We start from the raw sequence: 25,052 nt of genomic DNA on the forward strand, positions 1-25,052 counted from the left end.
TTATATAAAAACCTACTTAATTTTAACATCTTTGAACCCAAATTTAGATGTGTTTTCGGATAAACTGTAATATATTAGACTTGTTTGTTTGTGTTCACAAATGTTACATTGTGTTTGTTTATATTTGTTCAATCACGTTCATTTGTGTTCATTTATGTTTGTTCAATCATGTTAATTTATGTTTGTTTATGTTCGTTTGTGTTCGTTTATGTTCGTGAACTGTTCGTTTAGGATTTAAACGAACGAACATAAACGAACACGAAAATGCCCGATTTTTTAATGAACAAACACGAACAAAAAAATGTGTTCGATTACATGTTCGTGTTCGTGTTCGGTTAAAGTTAAATGAACGAACACGAACATGCCTATGTTCGTGTTCGTTCGGTTCGTTTATAGGCCTAAGGGTGACATCAAAAGACCAACCATCATACTGGATGGTATCTGCCCATCATGGTCTGTTTTTGTGAAAGCTCCTTCATTTCCTGTCGAGGCTAAAGAAATCGTGTTCAAAAAATTGCAAGAATCGACAAGAAAAGATGTTGAGAGGGCTTTTGGTGTTTTAAAGGGTAGATGGGGTATACTACGCCGACCGGTTCGTGCGATGAACAAGAAATCAATACATAGCATAGTATATGCATGTATCATATTGCACAATATAATAATAAAAAAAGACGGACGTGCAATATATCCGGATTTGGTGCCGAATCCTTCTACACAAGTTCAAGTTCCAGAAAATATCCAACAAGACTTGCGTGATGAAGAAACTCACTTTCGGTTGAGATACGATTTAATCGAACTAGTAGGTTCTTTAGGTTTGGAGTTTCATGAGTCGGACGAGGAGTATAGTTTTTTTAGTATTTGTTTTTTAAATCGTAGTCTAAAATATTTCTAGTATGTTAAATTGAATTCTAATTTTAATGAAATTTATAATTTTAATTTTAATGAAATTTATAATTTTAGTGTTTTATTGTTAATTTCTAATTTAAAAAAAAATAAAAACAATTGTGAGTGATGGAATTCCATCACTAGTGATAACAGCGCCACTAAAAAAACTTTGTGAGTGATGGAATAGTGGTGGATGACATCACGAAACTTGATACACCCCACTCCCCTTTGGTTTTGAAGCTTCCCCCCAAATCTTACAGAAATAAAATTAGGGTTTAACTTTTATCCCCAAATTGAATAATAACACCATCTTTTAATCTCTGCATAGTAACCAGTGTCCACCCGCAATTCAAGTTTTCAGCAAATCATCTCGCACAGAATCTCAATTTTCATTTTCTCAACCTGATCGTTAACACCCCCATTTAAATCCAACCTAATGGCTCAGCCCAACAGCGTAACCTCCTCTTCTCTCCTTTTCCTTTCAACAACAATTAATAAAATTTCAATTTGTTAAACAATAATAATAGTTTCAATTGCTGTATGTAGACTGCTGGAGTTGACAACACTTTCAGAAGGAAATTTGATCCAGAAGAGTATTTACAACGCGCTCGTGAACGTGAAGAAAAGGTGCATTTACTATTTTACTGATTACTGTTTTTATTATATTTCTGTTATGAATTATGTTGATTAGTATTGGTTTTTTTTTTTTTTTGTTTATTAGGAGTTGGAAAAAAGTTCGAAATCTAAAGGTTAGTATGAGTTTAATTTCTGTATTTAAGTATGCATATATATGCGCAAACAAAACTAATTTGGTTACAGCGAAAGGACCGCCGGTGCAAAGAAAACCCTTGAAGCATAGGGATTATGAAGTGGACCTTGACTCGCGCCTTGGGAAGACTCAGGTAAGTCACCTTGATCATTTGCGGGAGTACATAGGTTACTTTTATGCAATTATGTGCTGCTGCCGAGGAGTCGATCTTTAGACCAGGGACTAGGCTAAGGGCAAAAATTACCATAACCATGCTTTTTGAGATAATCATCCCTTTTCTCGTGTGCATGAGATATGTAGTGCAACAATTACCAAGTTCGATAAATTCTCACAATGAACTATGGACTCATGACTCGTTCCTTTTGCCTGAAAGCACGTTAACTTGTTAAGCTGGTGTGACTTGGTTATTTTGTGTTTGGGTGTTTTGTTAATCATATGTTCCTTTTTAGCAACATGAGAACCACTACAGGTAGGAGCCTCAGTAAATAGTTCTATATTTGGGCTCTTGAGTGAAATGTTTTAGTTAGAACAGTTATCAGCTGTGATAAGTATTTAAAACATGAACCACATAAAGGAATATAACATGGTTTTATCATGATCACTGAGTTACAAACTTTAAACAAGAATTCTGTTAATGATTTAGTTTTGCGCTCCTGGCAAATTTAACTCTGTGTTATCTTACTTATCTGTTTGTATCTACTTTAATGCCACATATGTATTTGTTAACGTGTCTATTTACATTTGTATCCAGTATACATCTGCAATCCATCCTGAAAGTTTTCAACACTGATTAAATTAATTCTAAATGATTGTTGTTATGTTAAATACTGTTTTCTTCTGACTCCACGCTTCTCTTCTTTGATAGGTTGTCACTCCAATTGCACCCCTTAGCCAGCAGGTATGTCTTTGTAATCATGTTTCTACGTAACTTTGAACCAATATGTGCAAATGTGATATATGGTGAATTCTTTTTTTTTTTTTGCAAATGATCTAACTTTATACGGTTATTCGGTTAAATGTCTTCCAAACTAATAAAGCATATAACATTCAAGCTTTAAAGAAAAACATACGATAAATGCATAATTTAAAATTTCACTTAGCGTCCACTTAAGGCGCTTTCACCATTGATAATACAGAACCAGTCGAAAGTCAAAAGGGAAAAACTTAACAGTTTAAACAGTCTACCTAAACATGAGAATAAGGTACTCCACTGCCTAAGCAGAAGGGTTCACATAACTTTATCAGTCAATGCCAAAGATGGAGTCAAAAATAGTTTTAGAATTAAAACCTTGTAAAATTGTATTCTGAATTCAGCAGGGAATGGTCTACATTCCACTAAAATCATCAAGAGATCCAAGATGTTTTGCATTCATCTTGTCAGCAACCTAATAATGTTATAAAGGTTAATCCATTAAATTAAAATCCAATACAAATTACAGTTTTGTAAACGAACAAATGAACCCAATGTAATCCCACTTGTAGCAAAGTGCTATTGGTAGGGTCTGGGGAGGGTGTGATGGTGGCAAACCTTAGTTACCTCTATCCCAAGGGATAGAGTGGCTGCTCCCGCTAAGACCCCTAGCTCCAAAAACCTTTTTTTTTTTAATTTTATTTTTTATATGGACAATAAAGTATAGTATAACAAACCAAATAACATAAATATATGGCTAAAATAATTAGCACAAGCAACCTTACAAGAATATTAATATTTAATAAAGATATTGTAAATCACCACTAACCTACAGTGGGAAGTAAAGTATAGTAGTTATAGATAACCGAGAAGATATACAGGAAAAAAGCACTAACCCTTTGCGAGAACCTATACCCTAATAGGCCAGGTTAAAAAAACGGAAACGCATAGTTATCAAGGCGCTTAGGCTCCGCTTAGGGCCTAGGCGATAGGCGCAAAAAAAGCGTGGGCCTGAGAAAAAAAAAAGCGCACTTAAATAAAAAAAAAATAAAAAAGTTCATTAAAGCAATAAAGTACTCAAAACCAAAACAAAAATGTTCATACTCCATTTAAAAAGTCTCAGATAACAAAATACTCAAAATCAACATGTTAATATTCGAAAACAAATAGTTCATTAAAGTAATAAAAGAGCAAGCAAAAAAATACTGCAGTAAAGCCCTATAAATACTGCAGAAAAAGTGGAATTTACAAATTAATACAAACTGAATATTACTAAACGAGATTTTGATCTTTAGTGATATCATTTGTTAGTAAAATCCCTATAAATACTGCAGAAAAAGGGGATATTACAACTTAATAAAGAAAAATATTAAATATCAATAGGATTTAGGCTGCGCTATAATTAGCTAGGAATCAAAGGCGCAATTACTGGGAATCGCCCAGAAAAAACGCCTAGGCGCCAAAAGCGCACGCTTTTGATAACTATGCGGAAACGAGTTCGAGGCGTTTTCCCTTCGCCTCATGAGGCATAAGCTTCGAGGCGAAACGAGGCGTAAGGCCGAGGCGGTATTAATATATAAATATAAAAATGATATATATTTTCAAGAATAATAATACTAACTAATTTCATCATCAGATTCATCAAAATCATCAAAAACACACATAAAAAAGACGTGAAATGCTTGAAATTGACACAAAAAGGCAAAAACATCAAAAAACAACTATCAAAATCCTCTGAGGCGCACCAGAGGCGCAACTTTCTTAGCGCCTCAGCCCCTCTGAGGCGCATATACAATAAAAATCACATGAGGCGCGCCTCAGACTCGATTTTTGGCCGTTTCGCCTCGAGGCGCGCGTTGAGGCCACGCCTCAAGCGTTTTTTAAAACCATGCTAATAGGACACTACTAACTACACCAAACAGCACTTAGGGTGAGAGGGGTGGTCACCTAAAGGGGAGTGGTAAACTCCTACCACAACCAATCAAAACATGCCATGTCAACTTCCCTCCCCACTTCCCATTTTACACTTAATCACAACGGGTGGGTCACCCAAATAATTTTTCCTTAAAAATTCCTTAAAAATTTAGGGCATGTTTGGCTAAGCTTTTCAAAACAACTTATTGGCTTATTGACTTATCAAAAAGCCAATAAGTTGTTTTTGTGTTTGGCTAAACCAAAAGTCCTTTTAGAAATGACTTTTTGCAAAGAAGAAAAAGGATGTTTCAAGAAGTCACAATATTGTGACTTTTTGGCCAGCTTTTAACTTTTCAAACTACAAATTACCAATATACCCCTTCTTTACCCCCTTATATCTAAAAGAATGCCCATTTTAGTCATTTTACATCAATAAGCTAATCCAAACACTTTTTTTAAAAACTCCATTTCAAAAAGTGCTTTTCCCAAAAGTCCTTTTCCAAAAGTCCTTTTTAACTATAATAAGCTTAGCCAAACATGCTCTAAAAAAAAACAAAAGAAAAAATTGTGATTTGTTGAAAGAGAGTGGGGCCCACCACTACCCTCTCTCTCTCCTCTTCCCGCATGCGGTAACAACTTACCGAATTTTGAGTTCACCACATGGACTTAGAGTGTTGGCGGTTGATCAAACTTGCGGCAACTCCACTCCCGCTCACCTCCGCCCATGCACCCCGTTCACCCTAAGGCAAGGCTAAGGCTAAGACTAAGACTAAGGCATATCTATATACTCCCCTAAAAGTCCGTAACCTTAATAGTAGTCTAATACGACTTTCCCAAGAACTCACATCCTTGATCATGTACCCGAAAATTTTTAATTTTTATTTTCTCTTAACCCTTGCAGCCTTGCTTATAACTTCATTACATGGAAAATAATTTTTTTCTGGGATATATATTTTGAAGTTATCATTTAAATTTTTAGGCTATGAAATACGAAATTATCTTTTGAGATTTATATAATTTTGATATTTTCAGATTTTAGATATTTGAAATATTTTATTTTGATATGTATGCAATTGATCATATTTTAATTTAATGTAGATTTTAAAAACCTAATATTATATAAAAGTTATAGATGAAAGAAGAAAAACTATATACATGAAAAGCAGAACGAGTATTTTTTTTAAACTAACGGTTATCTCCTATACCCACGCATATACCCAATACCCGATGGGTAATGGGCCGGGTATGGAACCTAGTTTTACAATCAACAGGACTGGGATTAGCCATACTCGGCACATTGCTATCCTTAATGTCCTCAGAGAGGTGCAAGTCTAGCAAATCATGTCTAATCTGCTCATCCCAATTCCCATGTCAGTTTGTGTTCCGTCATTTAAAGTCATCAAAGCTTTCAAATTACAGTTTTGTAAATGTCTTAAAATATATGAACTGTCTTTATCTTCTCTGTTTTATCTATTCAAATCTTAACCGATCACCAGTGGTCCAGTGCATATTAAAGCCTTAAAATTGTTGAGCTTCAGAAAATTTTAGTTGGTTAAGATGCCACAGTTCTCATGCGTACCGCTTTGCTTCTTTTGGAATCCTATGAGATATTTTGGATCAAGTGTTTGTATTTCGTCATTTCATATCATCAAAGCTTTCATAAAATCATACCTATGTAAACAGATCTCTTTTCTGGAAAACATTTTCCAAAGTCTTAATTTACTTGGACTTGCGATATCCGTATGTGATGGTGGAAGGAAGGTGGATATAGAGCTGTTTGTTGTCTTTCGGATTTACTCACTGAACCACAATGCCTGATGCCGTTAGCAACTATTTTGGTTTCATTGTGCTGAATAAGAACTTGTTCAACATTTAATCTCAGCAAAAAACTAATTCGTACCGATCTCTAATAAAAAAATCGTTTTCTTCAAGTTTATTATTTAAACTGTCTTACAGTAGGGGCAATTTTATTATTTTCATGTTCCTCATTTGGTTTAGAAATTAGAATATTATAACTATATTTTCATGCCCTTATAAAAATTCAATTCGAATCCATAAAATGTGCAGTAAGACAATTAATCATGTAGTATGCTAGACATGTTAAGAAAGATATAATTTGATACTATGCAGGCTGGATACTTTTGCTCCGTTTGTGAATGTGTAGTGAAAGATTCCGCTAACTATTTGGACCATATCAATGGAAAAAAGCGTAAGTAATCTAAGACATCATAATTATTCTGCTCTCCTAAATATGATTTATCATTAATCTATCATCTGCCACAGATCAACGAGCCTTGGGGATGTCTATGCGGGTAGAGCGGGCATCTCTTGAACAGGTAGAGATCCATACATCCATTGGATATTAATTTCTTTTTCATAATTTCACTCGCTTAAAGATGTTCATTAGATAACCAATCACAAGATTTTGTTTATTTGAAGTACATATTTGCATTAAGTAATGTAAGTTTTGTTAAATTCTTTACTTTTTTATGTGGGACAGGTTCAGCAACGATTTGAAAACCTCAAGAAGCGAAAAGAGACAGGGACGTTTACTGAGCAAGGTACAACCACCTTAGAGTTGTTATTTGGACTATGATTTTGTAATAAGAATTTTAAAATCTCGACAAAAAGTGTTTATAATCCTCTTTGTTGCTTATGTCAGATCTTGATGAGCGAATCTTGAAACAACAGCAAGAAGAGGAGGAAAGGAAACGTCAGAAGCGAGAAAGGAAAAAAGAAAAGAAGGTGAGTTTTTATCTTGTGGGTCCTGACATTAATGCAGGATGTCAAAATAAACGAGCCGATATATATAATGTTACGTTTTTATTGTTTTTGATTGATGTTGTGTATGTTTATGTGTTTTTTAAACAGAAAGAGAAGGCAATAGAGGAGGAAGTTGAAGTTGACCCCGATGTTGCAGCTATGATGGGTTTTGGAGGTTTTGGTTCATCTAAAAAGTAAAAAAAAAAATTCAGTTGTTTTGATATTGATACATGAAAACTGCAACAGGAAGTTATTCTGTAAGTTAACTCTACTCATCTTATGATCTGATGCCTTCTATGACAATGCTCTTGAGTTTTTTTAGTGTTTTTGAGACTTTGGAGGCGGGGGATAGTGCACGGTCCGTTTTTGAGACTTTGTGTTACTTTAAAAGTTATTTTTAAGGTTTTATGAGTTAAAAAATATATATTTTTATAAAATTGGATCACAGTATTACAGCATATAATAATGGTCTTTTGTATTAAAAGAAGTTGATACTTTTATTCTCTTCATTGTCCCGATCAGAATCAGTCACCTTCAGTTTCAAATGTTTTGGTCTCGAATCGTTGTAACAGGTGGTTCGAGACCAAGAACATTCTAATTTAGCGTAAAAACATGGTATACCGTTTCTATCAGTCTATTCATGCCATTACAACATACTTACACTTGACCCATACCCTTCATGTACAAAACCTTCTAATCGACTTGTTCGTCACATGTGATTAATATACGTAGGAATTTAAATAATAATATTTTGCTTTGATGCCAAGTTTCGATTCCAACATATTCTACCATTCCAAAGAGAAAAACAAAACAATATAAAAAGGAATTTAATACATTAGGCACGTTAGTTAGATGGACCCGGATATTCTAAAGCTTCATGATTCCTTGAAGATGTCGAAGAAAGTTAAAATGGTCATTCAATTGGTTTTCCTCTTCACTTGTTGGGCGATTTGGAGAACACGCAATAACCTTATTTTCAACTGTAAGAGACCGGTGGTTGGTGGTGTCGTGGGAGAAGTTAAGTCACTCGGCTTTCTTTGGCTTAAAAATCAGGCTAAGATCGAAGGTTTGGACGGATCTAGTTGAAGTCGGTTTGATTTCTTGTAATTTTGGCTAGCTCGTTGTTTTGACTTCTGTTGTAGTTGTTTCGTTTCTCTAGCTCCTTGCTAGTTGGTTCGATTCTAATGAAGTGTTACCTTTCAAAAATTAATAAAAAAAAGTATGGACCCAGAGGTTATGACATTTCTATGCATAACTTTCTCCTGACTCGGTGTATATAGATGGGTTTGACTTGAGTTTCTTTTCTGATTGGTTACTTTTAAAAATATCAATGTCCATTAAAGAATGTAGATCAAAGTTTGTTTTTATATATCTTCCTACCATCTACTGTCCTCATCCACAACAAACCATGTCCATGTTCCCTGGAAAACTGCTCTTCTGCTTCTCTTTGATTCACATTTATCTAATCACTACCATCACTCTAGCTCAGCCCGATTTCGTTTTCAACCGCTGCGACAACGCGGAAAACTATACCGCAAGTAGCACCTACCAAAGGCACCTCGACACCACCCTCTCCATCCTCCCCACCACCAACTCCGGCTTCGGTTTCTTCAACTTTTCCACCAGACAAGGCAACGATACAGCCAACTCTATCGCACTTTGTCGAGGCGATGTCAATCTAGATGCGTGTAGTAGTTGTCTGAATGACTCCATTGTTAACTTGCGAAAACTCTGCCCGAATCAAAAAGAAGCATTAGGATACTACGACCACTGTTTGTTGCAATATTCCAACAGTGATTTATTGGTATACCCACAAAAAAGAGATTACTTTTTTCAGTTTAATCCACAGAATACGACGGATATTGATAAGTTCAACGGTGCTCTACGCCCGTTAATGGACGAGCTTAGAGGTGCTGCGGCCGCTGGAGGTTCGCTACTAAAGTTTGCCTCTGGGAACAGGACCGGTCCAGGATTCGATAGGATTTACGCTCTTGTGCAGTGTGCTCCTTACTTAACGGAGCAGGAGTGTAGTGAGTGTTTGGAGGATGAAGTCAGTAAGATAGGGATTCATGATAATGGGAAAATTGGAGGCAAAATAGTTCTACCTACTTGTTATTTTAGATTCGAGATATATCCGTTTTTTAACCAGAGTTTTCGAGCTACTCCCCCGCCACCATATCCGTAGACAACTCAATCGCCGCCCCGCTGCCGCCAGTATGATTGATAGTAATGTATGTCTCGTAAGTTATAACCGTTGTAATAGCAGCGAGAACTGTCTGTATAATACTAATATATGTGATGTAATGAACTATTCATTTACGCCTAGATAGGTTGTTTCGGTTAGCAGTTTGTGGTATGGTGCTTGCCTCGCAAAAGTGTCGTGGGTTTAGAATATAAAATTAGGAGTAAACTGCCATTTTGGTCCCTGAGGTTTAGTCACTTTTGCCACTTTAGTCCAAATTTGAAACCTTTTGCATCTGGATCCCTGTGGTTTCACTTTTATTGCCATTTTGGTCCAAAAATGAAATAAGGTCATATTTTTCAAATTAAATCATGGTATTTTGTCCTTTTCCTCAGGGGTTAAATGGTCATTTCCTTTTTATTTTATTTAAAGCTTTTATTAAAATAATAATTTTTTGTAGGCCCCACGACACCTCCACTTCTTCTTCTACTAGAGTTCTATCCCCTTTCTCTGTCTCTCTCCATAAAAATTTGGAGAGTGCATACAGGCTATTTACTCGAATCTTTCAGCTTTGTCGTCCATCAGAAGCTTACAGATTTGACCCGAGCCCATAATAAGAAGCATCGACTAGAGACACAAGTCAAAAGAACTTCATTCGATTTGATTCCTTCTTCAAGCCTCCCAGAAAGAGACACAAGTCAAAAGAACTTCAATCGATTTAAAGAACCTGTATGACGACAATAGATAAAATTACTATGGATGTTGCAACAGTAGGATCGATATTTTCCAAATTTTTAAAGACATTAATAGAACCGCTACAATCTCATTGCTTCCATAAGCACTAATTGACACATTGCATAAAACTAAAACCACCATCATTTAGCAAAGTGTTTTTAGATAAATTCATCTCAAACACAACTAGAATAACCTAAATTCTCAACTATATTCACCTCAATAAAACCAATCAACTAAATCATCCTAATCTGTTCACATAACTCAATCCGTCAAACAGAACAACAGATCCGATTCAACTAACTAACTCATAACATCAATCGAACAAACTAAAATTAAAGAAACAGAAGAACGAACAACGGTACCTTTGTGTTGAACAGATTGGCGTTGAGACGGAGGCGTGCGTTTGGCGACTGTACGGCCAACGAAGACGATGAACTCCTTGACTCTAGACCGCTGGAAGTAACCGAAGTGGCTAACGTCGGTGGAGTTTGCGAGGATGATCTGATCTGATGAACTGTCAGGGTGGCATTTGAGAACAAGCAACGCTGTGATCTTCATGTTCTTCTGTGAATTGGGGGAATCTTGGAGCACAAATAACTGGTTTTGATGGGGGTTTGGATCACACAAATTATTGTTTTAATAAAAGATTTAAATAAAATAAATAAAAAGACTATTTTACCCCTAAGGAAAAGGACAAAATACCTGGATTTAATTTGAGAAATATGACCTGATTTTTTTGGACTAAAATGACAATAAAAGTGAAACCACGGGGACCCAGATGTAAAAGGTTTCAAATTTGGACTAAAGTGGCAAAAGTGACCAAATCTTAGGGACCAAAATGGCAGTTTACTCTAAAATTAGAGTAAAGTTTCTGTACAAATAACTTTAACGTACTAAACATACGAATAGCATGAAAAAGACAAAAAAAAAAAAAAAAACACGGTGACATTTTCATAATTATTTGCTTGTAAGGTAATTATCAAAATTACTTTACAAATGATCCTGTAGAGTAATTTTAATCTTATAGAGTAATTTTGTAAAATGTTTTTGTAGAGTAATTTTGATCTTGTAGAGTAATTTTGTAAAATGTTATTATAGAGTAATTTTCATCAAAAAACTATACCTCACCAAAAAAAACCTCAAAAAACCTAACACCCCCCCCTTTCGACCAAAACTAAATGCTAAAAACTAAACCATAAAGCTAAACCCCATAATTAAATGCTAAAAAATTTTACAAAATTACTCTACAGGATCATGTGACAAACTTGCAGAGTAATTTTGATTCACCTGTAAAGTAATTTTGATGTAGAGTAATTTTGATACACTTGTAGAGTAATTTTGATAGGTATTTTTGATAATTACCCTACAAGATCAAAATTACTCTACAAGAACATTTTACAAAATTACTCTACAAAGATCAAAATTACTCTACAGGATTATTTGTAGAGTGATTTTGATAATTACTAATAATTATGAAAATGGCACCGCATTTTTTCAACAAAACCTTCCGTTCGTACGTTTTGTACGTTAAAGTAATTTTTATTTGATCTTTTATATATAAAATTAGGTTATCACCCGGGAACTAAAAAGTTAATTATTTGATCTTTTATCTATAAAATTAGGTTATCATTTTTCTTTCTAACATTCTCGAAACGTGTCATTTTAGACTAAAACACTAATCACAGTTAAAACCTCAGTATAGTGAAAGGTAAAATGGTCATTTCTTATTATTATTTTTTATTTTTCCTTTTTTAAATCCCTACTAAAAATCCAACCCTTTTAATACCCAATTTCCCTCCATTTTTTCTCATAAACCCTAATCCTAAATCGTCTTCATCCACAACGTTTAGACTTCCAACCAATTCATTCCAAGCATTAGTCAAAACAGCAGAGGATTAATTTTATAACTTATATGCACTAGATTTGATTCATATTTGCAGCCATTATTTGTAGCCAAAACATTAAGTTTGCAGCCATTAACATTCATTAATATTCACAAAAAAATACTCAAAAGCAAACTATTTTCAGCCATATATGCAGCCATTAACAACATAATTTGAAGCAAAAAACATAGCATCTTCATTCTTTAATATAATACTTGGTACATTAGTTTTATTCGGTGAAAAAGGAACAATAAAACTGCTTTTGGTCCATAATTTTGCAACGACGGACTTGTTAAGTATGCCCAATAATATAACCTTTTATAACTTTCAAGTTCCATTTCTTTTGTCAGACTCAACTTTAGTAATCTCATACCCTCCTTGAACCCCTCAATGCCACTTGAATAATCACTTAAAGGCTGATGATTCCATCCCTTGCGACAAAATAGATTATTCACATTGTGATGTCTACAAAGCCAACAAAAAAAAAAAAAAAAAACCAAACATAAAGCACCAAAATTGAGATTCTTATAGGTTGGAAGGAATTGATGTACGATTTCCCAAAATCTGTACGCAAAAAACAACCAAAAAAATACACAAAACAATCAAATACATGTACAGTTTGGTCAATTGAATTGGTAATTCATGTTTGCATAATGAATATTCAAAGGAACATGTCAAATTGTAGAGATCAAATACTAAAAACGAATTGACGGGTCTGACAGAGCGAATTGGCTAGAACAAGTTGATCTGATGGAACAATTGGTCCGATGGAATGCTGGTTGTGATCTTGAATCCGAGGACACACTTTTAACTGCTTAGGGTCGAAAATTTTTGTGGATGAATAAGATTGGGATTAAGGTTTATAAGGGAATGGAGGGAAGTTAGGTATTAGCAGGATTTAAAAAAATTGGAAAATTAAAAGAAAATGAGAAGTGACAATTTTACCCTTCATTAAACTGAAAATTTTAACTGGGTTTAGATTTTTGGACTGAAATGGCACGTTTCGAGAATGTCAGAGAGGAAAATGGTACAATTTTGAAATTTGGCCTGAAATGGCATAAGTGGACAAACCATAGGAATGTAAATGACAATTAACTCAATAATAAATTACACGTCATGCCAAGATTTGAACTCTTGTCTTTTCTTCAAAAGTTAAAAGCCTCTACCACCCAGCTATAGCTAGGATGGTAGATAATATATTTAGGAATTGGAATTTTAAATTATAACTAGTAGGATTTCTTGTGCTTCGCAACGGGTTTTTGGTCAGTTTCGGGTTGATTCCTTACATTTTTTATTCGGTTTGTTATTGTCGTGGTATGATACTGGTTCTTGGTATAGCAACCGAAAGAAATATATATATGTATGGCATGATATCAACACTTGTTTTACATAAAAAAGGAATACCGGCACCGACACCAATGCTTTTTGGCCTGCATTGGTTTGATTCGTTACTTACCGTTACCATACGAGCAATCGCTATAGCTTATTTATCGACACGGCCATAAAAATAATACGGTATCAATGTTGTTCATACGGTATTAGTTCGGTTTTCATAATAAAGAAATAAATCAACTATATTTCCAATCTTATGTAAATATAAGCACGTCGCAATAGTATATTAGAAATTATAAAATGTTATATTATATTACTCAAATACGGCATTGATGTGTGCAAATAGTAACACAAGTTATTACCCTAATAATTCACAAACTAGTTTTATAGTAAATCACCAAACAAACTAAACTATCACGTTAACAGACAAGTGCACCTATATCGTATTATAGTATAGTAGTGGCAAGATACTGAGTATCAATCTATGGACACAGTGGCTTATAATAGTAAAACCTTTTTATCAATATTTAATATATGAAATTATAGTTTTAAAAAGTAATTGAAAACAAAAACTCGAACCCATTCTACACAGGCTGACCCGGCGCTCCCATCAATCCGTTGAGGATCGTGTTTCTTGATTAGTACACGTTCTGTGAGTATACTCGAACCCATTCTCGTTTAACGCACTTTTGGGTGTTACATACGTTCTATATCAAAACACAACACACAACACAAATGCTTTATAAACGCTAACCGCTCCCGCATGCTATACGTGATTTGTTGAATGATTGTTACTATGCTTATACAGTGTTACACTAGACCGCCTCTAGCAACGATAGTACTATAGTTTGGACTCAACACTTGTGTGACAGGGGTTTCTAGGGATCACATTACTTTACTTCACGTGTTCGCTTCGGTGAACATGTGTCGCGCATACTCTACATCGCAATCTCGTGGTTAGGTGGTATCATAGTTACATGCTTCGCCCGTTACGTGTTACATGCTGGTTATGCGTAAATGCTTTTTCATACTATTATCTATGAAAACTTGTGTACTCACTTTTACTTTGTGTATTGCCTTTTATTTTAATGTATGTGACAGGTTGATTGGAAGTTAAGCTGCAAACAAGTTAGGAAGTCTAGAAACTCACCGAATAAAATCAGAGTTGTCGAAATGGATTTGTTTTTGAGACTGAATATCTGTAATGACTGTTTTTGCTTTATTTGTTTAATAGCATGGGATATTAAACCTTATAAATATTGTCACGTAATAGTTGTTATGGATTCTCTTGGACAATCTGTTTCGTTCAGTGCCACGCCCCAATGATCACCATCGGTTGGGGTGTGACAAATAAACATACATAGAAAATGTGTACCTGGTTATTATGGCATCTCAATGTACACAGTGTACAAACATGGTACAATATGGATTTTGGAGATAAAAGCAAGTGTTCATGATTTTTTTTTTTTTGCATATGATATAGATATCTATGTGTTAAAAGGGCAAATCTATGTAGCAAAACTTCTAAAGAGTGAAAGCATATGCATATTTGGATAAGATGGAAAGAATTCCCTCATGGATTGATAATGCTAGAAGCATTAATGATGTAAAAACCACAAGAACGTATTATATAAAGTTGACAAAATACGTATGGACTAAAATAGTTGGGTCGAGTGTTGTACAACTTGAGATATTCGCATAAAGATGGATATAAGTTTGATTAAATTAGCCATGTTCTATGAACATTCTACTTTTAAAAGTTCACTATAATCGCAATTTACAGTAATGATGTCTAGGCATCATCGAGAGAAATTCTCGAGCTTTTAAAGGGAGAATTTTTTGAATGACCTTGGCACGGTCTAATTATTACTCGAACTGTAGTTCGAGTATATATGTAATTATATTTTACTAATCCCTCAAGAACATCTAAAAGATGATGTTTGGATATTTTAGTATGGACATAGTTGAACCTTAAAGTATGTTAAAGGTTGTTAAGTCATTTGTTATAAGAAATGCCTATTATCATCTCATACCAAAGTAGAGATTCTCATTCTAGAAGTACCATCGTTAAATGCATAAGTGCATTAATATGTTTTGCTAGCTATGTATGGTTATAATATCTTTCACTTGAGCTTATTGTCATGATATAACTTTTGTCAAGCGAAGAGATATTGGAATGAGTTCAAACAAATATTTCAGGTATAATGATATTTGATTATATTTTACTAACCCATCAAAACAAGTTTGGTTAGTCTTGTAGATGCAGGAATGTAACGAAACACAGTCGTGGATATGATAATTTTTGGAAAGAGCCACCTAAAGTTTCGTTAGAAGATTGTACAACATTGCTCAACATAAATGATTGCACATTAAGTGATCAAGCGACAAATCATTCGCCACAAAAGCTTTATTCGACTTTCAAGCAAGATGGACACACGTCACTTAAAGGATACATGTTAAAATGAGGGGGAGACTTATTCAAGTTGCAAACTTTTTTCCCTTAACTAAGTTTTGTCCTATTGGGTTTTCTTAGTAAGGTTTTGAATGAGGCAACACACCAGATACATAAGTATCAGGGGAGAAAATACGCGCTGCACTCTTTTTCCCTTGGCTATGGTTTTATCTCAATGGGTTTTCCTAGCAAGGTTTTTAACGAGGCAACATATATCACCAAGCGTATTAAAAGAATAATATGATATTTATATAATCATGTGGATAGTGAAGGGGGGAGTGTTATGAATGAATTATAATATTGTGACTTTCCACATGCTTAACTCCCATCCCTTTTATGTATTTGTATTAATGTCAAGCCCTATAAATACTAGCTATGGTATTTATATGATACATCAATAAAATTTACATTCACTCATTCTCTTATTCTTCTCCTTATATTACTATTAGGTTTAGTTGTTTTACAACAAGAAATACCTTCTTTAGATTCAATAAACTTAATACCCAGAAAACACTTAAACTTCCTCATATTTTTATTAAATACTATGAGTGCAAACCTTCTTTTATATACCTTTAACATTTCTTTTTCACACCTACCAAACAAAACCGTATCATCTACATACACAATTAGAATTACTATTGAACTACTAGAAGACTTGACGATTGACATAAATCATTTTTGCTTCGTATCTGTTTCATCCCATTTCCTAAGAGTTTGTTTTAGACCATATATCTTAACCGCCTAGAGAAAATGCTCATCAAAATCAAATCTTTGTAGGAACCATTCGGGTAATAATAAATAAAATAAACAAATTTTATTAAATTGATTACAATACAGAAAGCTGGAAAAACAAAATACTATTACAACTGAAATAAACAAATACAAGAAGGGAGTAGAATCAGAATGACTGAGGCACGTGTTCAACACGCTTCCCTTAAAACAAATTCCGAGTCTCCCAGGAGTACTCGTTTTGTTTCCCAGGGTACAACAGCCGGAGCAGTAGTACTGCCGGAGTTCGCCTACAACCCGATGTCTACCTTGAAAGCTGCAAGAAAAAGGATCAGAAAACTCTAGAGAGATAGTTGAATCTGCTGTTGTGTTGCTGGTTTTTTCGTGGTGTGTTCTACAGCAAGGTATGGAGCTGTATTTATACAGCTCCCGGTTTGAAACAGCCAAAAACGAATTAAATGAGAGGTTTAAATTGCATTAAACGTCTTCAATGCAATTTAATACGTCATTTAATTCTCAGTCAAAGCTTATTTACTCGTCAGTTACGAAGCTGGACTGAAACTGCACTGTCATTCAATGCTGAAAGTAAGCGCGCGTGCAAGTCACCCTGGTGCGCGCGCGCCCAGGTCTCTATGCCCATGCGCGGTGCGTCCTCTTGGCTCACTGCCATGCGCGCATGCGCCACGTCACCATGCGCGGTGCGTCCTCTTGGCTCAAGTCCATGCGCGCGTGCGCCACGTCACCTGTGAGCCTATACGAGCGCGCCACACAGTCGCGCCGTATTGGCTCACTCTGATGCGCCGCACACGACACAGCAGGACCCATGCACCATGCGCGCAACTGCGCGCCTCCGTGCCATGTGTACTCGCGCGCGCATGCGCATGACTGCCACGTCATGCGCCGCATCACCTACCACTTGGTCCTTGCAACCCTTGTGCTCCACCACGCGCACACAGTCAAAAATACAAAGGCGGCTCTCAAGCGGCTCGCGGCGATGCGAGCGTGCGGAGTGCGCCATCAAAGCGCCACATTGCGCCTCATCGACCACGCCGCGCGCGCGCGCGAGCGAGTGCGAGTGCTCCGCACCCTTTGCGAGGACACTAGTGTGTGCTTCCATGAAACAATAAGGATGGAGAGTTCCACCTTAAATACCCATTTAAGTTCCATCTCTCCTCCTATGTGGACAAGGTGCTACTTTCCCTTTTGTTTCAGCATTCAATGTTTCAAACACCCAACTTTGAGCATCGATATCTCATTCATCTTAGCTCGGGTTTGGATGTGGTTTAGTTCGTTGCGAAGCTCTTCCAACATAGAACACAAACCCACAAATAAATATATAAAACCCGCTCATTTTATTATATTTATTTCTAGTCCAAAATAGGAAAAAATCATTTTCCTATATTTGTGAAAAGTGCTATTTTCACCTATTTTTCCAACAATCCCCCACATGAAAAATGCTTTTTTCATCAAATTTCCAACAATCCCCACATGTATGGAAATGGATCTTTTCCTTACACTTTTCAACGATAAACTTCGATAGTTGAGTATTGCACGATAGTTAGGTTGAAGCCTTTGAACCTTCTTTTGTGAAGCGCACTTAGCTTACTAGCGGTGTGTAGACGCGATGTCCTTGAACATACCCTATTTGTGTAAACGACAATACACTTCACACAATACTCTCCCTGGTTTGGCCAACTCCTCATTGTCGTGTCCTATTATGGTCCTGGAACACTAGCCTGGTTCTGCGAGAGCTCTAGGATTTGCGCACCCCACAAATCCATTTGAAGCGACCCCACTTCTCTCTAACATAGGTGATTCCCCTGAATCATTAAAAGCATCACGGTTATTTGATTTCCCGAAATCGTTAACCTTAATATGCTTAGCCTCACATCAATGTCACTGATTGGAATGGACTAGGAAGTATATTTAACTCCCTTTTAGTTTTGTTTGGGGTACTCCCCCACAGTGACTCCGTTTTGGTAATATGATTAAGTTGTCCTATTGAACTTAGATCTTGGGATATCCAGTCAACTAAGTTAGGTTTCCCTCATATTCCCATTTACCACGGGCTTTAGTCCCATTCCTCTTGACGACGTTTCTACTAACTCTCTGCTTAAGCCTTTTGTGAACGGGTCCGCAATGTTATCCGTTGATCTCACATAATTAATTGTGATAACACCCGTTGAGAGTAGTTGTCGTATCGTGTTATGTCTACGTCGCATATACCTTGATCTGCCATTGTACATCAAGCTTTGAGCTCTACCAATCGCTGATTGGCTATCACAATGTACACATATGGCTGGCAAAGGCTTTTGCCATCTTGGAATATCTTCCACGAATTGACGTAGCCATTCCGCCTCCTCGCCTGACTTATCCAAGGCGATAAATTCGGATTCCATTGTGGATCTTGCTATGACCGTTTGCTTAGAAGACTTCCAAGCTATAGCAGCTCCTCCAAGTGTAAACACGTAACCACTTGTTGATTTGGAATCTTTATTATCCGATATCCAGTTTGCATCAGTGTATCCTTCGATCACTGCTGGTTGTCGGGTGTAATGTAGTCCATAATCTCTTGTGTATCTTATGTATCTAAGCACCCTCGTGATAGCCTTCCAATGATCCACGCACGGATTGCTGGTGTATCTACTTAGCCTACTCACCGCGTAAGCCAAGTCGGGTCTAGTACATGTCATTAGATACATTAGACTGCCAATAATTCTTGAATACTCTAACTGAGCAACTCCATCTCCCTTATTCTTCTTAAGATGTTGGGAGGTATCAACTGGAGTTCGAGCTACACTCGTATCTCCCGAGTTGAATCTTTCAAGAATTTTATCCACATAGTGAGATTGACTTAACACAAGACCATCTTGGGTTCTTATGATCTTTACTCCAAGAATCACATCAGCTAAACCCATGTCTTTCATGTCAAATCTCGCTTTCAACATGCTTTTAGTAGCTTTCAACATCAGCTAAACCCATGTCTTTGTGCGTCGGTCTCCCCTTCCACAGGTTGGGGAGCGGTTTCCGTTAAGAACCTCGCAAGGTTCATGGTGGTCAGGTAGAAGAACATCTTCTGCTGCCACCTCTTAAAGTGTAGACCCGCAAACTTCTCGGGTCGTTCAGCGTGATTGGCCACTGTGGACGCTCCCACATTGGTGGCGTTAAAGGGGGTTCCCGTCACAACATTCGTGTTGTTGACGTTGACGTTTTCGTTCGACATGCTGAAAAATTAAAAATTTAAAGTTTAGTCAAAAAATCTGATTTACGCAAAACCAGAAGTAAACTATTAAATTTTAATTTTACCACAAATTTACTGTTTAGGCTTCTAAGTCCAACTTTGAAGACCTAAAAACAGAAATTTTTAATAATTATAACTTACTGATTGGCTTCTAAGTCCAACTTTGAAGACCAAGTCAGAAAGTTTTTAGCAAGTTAGGACATATTCTGAGGTGTAACCAAAATGGTTTTCAACCAAAGTCGCTCCTTTGAAGATGAAAACAAAAAAAAATCTGTTTTTAAAACACAAACTGGGTGAAAACAAAACTGGTTTGAATCACAAACAGAATGGTTTTGATTACACGAACGGTTTTAAAAATTTGTTTTAAGATTGTAGGAACCGTTCGCGTAATAATAAATAAAATAAACAAATTTTATTAAATTGATTACAATACAGAAAGCTGGAAAAACAAAATACTATTACAACTGAAATAAACAAATACAAGAAGGGAGTAGAATCAGAATGACTGAGGCACGTGTTCAACACGCTTCCCTTAAAACAAATTCCGAGTCTCCCAGGAGTACTCGTTTTGTTTCCCAGGGTACAACAGCCGGAGCAGTAGTACTGCCGGAGTTCTCCTACAACCCGATGTCTACCTTGAAAGCTGCAAGAAAAAGGATCAGAAAACTCTAGAGAGAAAGTTGAATCTGCTGTTGTGTAGCTGGGTTTTTCGTGGTGTGTTCTACAGCAAGGTATGGAGCTGTATTTATACAGCTCCCGGTTTGAAACAGCCAAAAACGAATTAAATGAGAGGTTTAAATTGCATTAAACGTCTTCAATGCAATTTAATACGTCATTTAATGCTCAGTCAAAGCTTATTTACTCGTCAGTTACGAAGCTGGACTGAAACTGCACTGTCATTCAATGCTGGAAGCTTCTGCGCGCGCGTGCAAGTCACCCTGGTGCACGCGCGCCCAGGTCTGCATGCCCATGCACGGTGCGTCCTTTTGGCTCACTGCCATGCGCGCATGCGCCACGTCACCATGCGCGGTGCGTCCTCTTGGCTCAAGTCCATGCGCGCGTGCGCCACGTCACCTGTGAGCCTATACGAGCGCGCCACACAGTCGCGCCGTATTGGCTCACTCTGGTGCGCCGCGCACGACACAGCAGGACCCATGCACCATGCGCGCAACTGCGCGCTTCCGTGCCATGTGTACTCGCGTGCGCATGCGCATGACTGCCACATCATGCGCCGCATCACCTACCACTTGGTCCTTGTAACCCTTGTGCTCCACCACGCGCACGCGGTCAAGAATACAAAGGCGGCTCTCAAGCAGCTCGAGGCGATGCGAGCGTGCGAAGTGCAAAGTGCGCCATCATTGCGCCACATTGCGCCTCATCGCCCACGTCGCGCGCGCGCGTGTGCGAGTGCGAGTTAGGGTGCTCCGCACCCTTCGCGAGGACACTAGTGTGTGCTTCCATGAAACAATAAGGATGGAGAGTTCCACCTTAAATACCCATTTAAGTTCCATATCTCCTCCTATGTGGGACAAGGTGCTACTTTCCCTTTTGTTTCAGCATTCAATGTTTCAAACACCCAACTTTGAGCATCGATATCTCATTCATCTTAGCTCGGGTTTGGACGTGGTTTAGTTTGTTGCGAAGCTCTTCCAACATAGAACACAAACCCACAAATAAATATATAAAACCCGCTCATTTTATTATATTTATTTCTAGTCCAAAATAGGAAAAAATCATTTTCCTATATTTGTGAAAAGTGTTATTTTCACCTATTTTTCCAACAATCCCCCACATGAAAAATGCTATTTTCATCAAATTTCCAACAATCCCCCACATGTATGGAAATGGATCTTTTCCTTACACTTTTCAACGATTAACTTCGATAGTTGAGTATTGCAAATAGGTAGGTTGAAGCCTTTGAACCTTCTTTTGTGAAGCGCACTTAGCTTACTAGCGGTGTGTAGACGTGATGTCCTTGAACATACCCCCATTTGTGTAAACGACAATACACTTCACACAATACTCTCCCTGGTTTGGCCAACTCCTCATTGTCGTGTCCTATTATGGTCCTGGAACACTAGCCTGGTTCTGCGAGAGCTCTAGGATTTGCGCACCCCACAAATCCATTTGAAGCGACCCCACTTCTCTCTAACATAGGTGATTCCCCTGAATCATTAAAAGCATCACGGTTATTTGATTTCCCGAAATCGTTAACCTTAATATGCTTAGCCTCACATCAATGTCACTGATTGGAATGGACTAGGAAGTATATTTAACTCCCTTTTAGTTTTGTTTGGGGTACTCCCCCACAGTGACTCCGTTTTGGTAATATGATTAAGTTGTCCTATTGAACTTAGATCTTGGGATATCCAGTCAACTAAGTTAGGTTTCCCTCATATTCCCATTTACCACGGGCTTTAGTCCCATTCCTCTTGACGACGTTTCTACTAACTCTCTGCTTAAGCCTTTTGTGAACGGGTCCGCAATGTTATCCGTTGATCTCACATAATTAATTGTGATAACACCCGTTGAGAGTAGTTGTCGTATCGTGTTATGTCTACGTCGCATATACCTTGATCTGCCATTGTACATCAAGCTTTGAGCTCTACCAATCGCTGATTGGCTATCACAATGTACACATATGGCTGGCAAAGGCTTTTGCCATCTTGGAATATCTTCCACGAATTGACGTAGCCATTCCGCCTCCTCGCCTGACTTATCCAAGGCGATAAACCCATGTCTTTGTGCGTCGGTCTCCCCTTCCACAGGTTGGGGAGCGGTTTCCGTTAAGAACCTCGCAAGGTTCATGGTGGTCAGGTAGAAGAACATCTTCTGCTGCCACCTCTTAAAGTGTAGACCCGCAAACTTCTCGTGTCGTTCAGCGTGATTGGCCACTGTGGACGCTCCCACATTGGTGGCGTTAAAGGTGTCACGACCCCCGACTCCATCCTGGACGGAATCGGGAGCCGCAAACAGTCCCAGTTGTACCGGTGATTATTTTTGAAAAACTTTGCAGCGGAAATTTCATCAGGACCGTGAGTTAGGAAAAATATCAGAGTTTAAAAACACCGGATTTTATTTATTAAATAGATGGGATAAAATCCATGTTTTATAATGGTAGCTTTAATATAAATAAATTTGATTTTATAAAACAAGATTTCTTAATTTGATTCAATTTAATAAAATAAGCCACTTCTTGAAGTCCTTCAGTGCCGGATCCAATTCTTACTCCCATCTACTGTAATTACCTGAAACGCGTTTTAAAAAGGTTTTGTCAGCGGGAAATATTGAGTGAGTTCATTCAGGTTTTATACAAAAACATATTTGTTATAATTTACAGCATTGAGAGTTTTTACATTTGCTTCTTTAAGATTGGCAAAGACTCAATCACTGCAATTACAACTTTGTTATAATTTACAGTATTAAGAGCGATTACAATGTTTCTATTTATCAACCAACTACCCACAGTATTTGTCACTCGACCAGCCATCGTAGCCTCATTGCCCGATGGTGTCTGTGACTATGGTCATATCACACATTGACTAACTCGTTGTCCAATAGTGACGGTTATCAAGTAATGTATACAAAACCCCACATACCGGCTGTAATTTGGTGATTACATAGACTTAATCTCTGTAATTATAACTTTGAAAATAACTTGGAGTTTTGTAAAACAGTTGATAAAAAGAGAATGACTCACAGTATAAGCATGCAGTATTGATTTAACAAGCTTCTTGATTCTACATCTTCTGATAATTAAGCGTATACTTTATTGTTCTGGATCTTCTGATGTTTTAATAGCTTGTTTAATTGTAAGTGTGTGGTTGGGAGTATTCTGGTAGTTAAACATATAGTTTAAAAGAATGGAATACGTATTTGTGTAAAACCCAAATCAAACCTTAACGGTAGTCACGAGATTCGAACCTTAACAGAATTCACAAAGTATAGTACTTTGGCATCCGTTTAACGAACTCACAAAGTATAGTACTTTGGCATCCATTTAACGAACTCACAAAGTATAACACTTTGGATTCCGTTTACCGAAATTCACAAAGTACAACACTTTGGCATTCGTTAGTTGATTCCTGAATTAATCGGACAGAACATCGCTTTGGTGATTATTGGTTAGAACACCAACGTATAGAGAGAAGAATAGAAGAAATGAGTAAAGGAAAATGAATTCCTAAGCTTCCTATTTATAGGTAAGAAGTATGAAAGTTCTAGGAAGTTTCCTATAGCTTTTCTAGGAAGTTAGCTATACATTTTCTAGGAAGCTTCCTATCCACAGATATCTATCCTCTTACACCTTCCTAGCACCTTCCTTTGATATTATCTACTTTATATTTATATATATTTCTATTTAGGTGATTAGTAGATCTTACTTAGCTTAATTAATCTTGTTTAACTTAATTGATCTTGCTTAGCTTAATTAATCCTGCTTAACTTAATTAATCGTTCTTAGCTTAATTAATCTAGTTTAGCTTAATTAATCCCACTTAATTAATTAATTAATCACACTTAACTTGATTAATAGATTAATTAATCTACTTAGTTAACTTAACTGCTAAGTTTATTTAAGTTTACTTAACTATTAAGTATTCTAGCAGTTTCCTGATTACGGGTTCTAATTTCTAGACACAATGGAACTCGTATTAGTGTATTAACTCAATTCAACTTTAATGATAATCACGAGATAGAAATCCTTACAACGAATGACAAAGTGCGATACTTTAACATCCAGCGGATTCGCAACGAATGACAGAGTATAGCCCGAGTTCGGGCAACACTCAAACATCCTGTCGGAATCACGACAAATGACAAAGTATAACCTGAGTTTGAGCAGCACTTAAACATCCATCGGATAGTCTCAATCGATCGGATAAAATATCGTACCAGTGATTAGAGTTATTACCCTAATAACGGGCAGAGTTTAGGGATTTAGAGGGCAAAATCCCGAGCTATTATTTACAAAAATAAAAGCTGACGGAAAGAAAAGAATTGAACAGCGATCGAGTTAATACCCGGTATCGTAGCAGCACCCTGCTATACTAATTGGAGATTATTTCGGCTATAACTCGACGTATATTTGGAGTTTTTACGTCGTTTTACTTTCTGATTTCGAGTCCCAAGGCGTGCTATTTATACACGAAATTTGACATGCTTACGGACCGTAAGACTATTCCCTCACGGTCCGTAAGGGACACCTAAGGGTCATAGGGTTGCCACGCGTAGGACTAGGCTTGCTGAGTCGACGTCT

The 25,052-nt window shown here is 36.9% G+C and overlaps 2 protein-coding genes across 3 annotated transcripts; both read left to right on the forward strand.

Annotated features, from left to right (window-relative positions):
• The first annotated feature begins 1,108 nt into the window (after positions 1–1,108).
• On the forward strand, positions 1,109–7,566 carry LOC110885455 (zinc finger matrin-type protein 2). Of its 2 annotated transcripts, none has more exons than XM_022133149.2 (10): positions 1,109–1,339; positions 1,432–1,512; positions 1,607–1,634; positions 1,711–1,787; positions 2,520–2,552; positions 6,609–6,687; positions 6,762–6,814; positions 6,979–7,039; positions 7,141–7,223; positions 7,350–7,559. In XM_022133149.2, exons 1-10 carry the CDS (start codon positions 1,322–1,324, stop codon positions 7,437–7,439), a joined length of 603 nt encoding a protein of 200 aa, XP_021988841.1. In that variant the 5' UTR covers positions 1,109–1,321; the 3' UTR covers positions 7,440–7,559. The 2 variants fall into 2 exon arrangements, with proteins under 2 accessions (XP_021988841.1, XP_021988840.1); XM_022133148.2 differs by having other exon boundaries at positions 1,144–1,339; positions 1,705–1,787; positions 7,350–7,566.
• Positions 7,567–8,649: 1,083 nt separating this feature from the next.
• On the forward strand, positions 8,650–9,426 carry LOC110882213 (cysteine-rich receptor-like protein kinase 10). Its single transcript, XM_022130291.2, has one exon. It carries the CDS (start codon positions 8,650–8,652, stop codon positions 9,424–9,426), a length of 777 nt encoding a protein of 258 aa, XP_021985983.2.
• Positions 9,427–25,052: the final 15,626 nt, after the last annotated feature.

Source organism: Helianthus annuus, chromosome 10 (assembly GCF_002127325.2).
Source record: "Helianthus annuus cultivar XRQ/B chromosome 10, HanXRQr2.0-SUNRISE, whole genome shotgun sequence".
Taxonomy (NCBI): domain Eukaryota; kingdom Viridiplantae; phylum Streptophyta; class Magnoliopsida; order Asterales; family Asteraceae; genus Helianthus; species Helianthus annuus.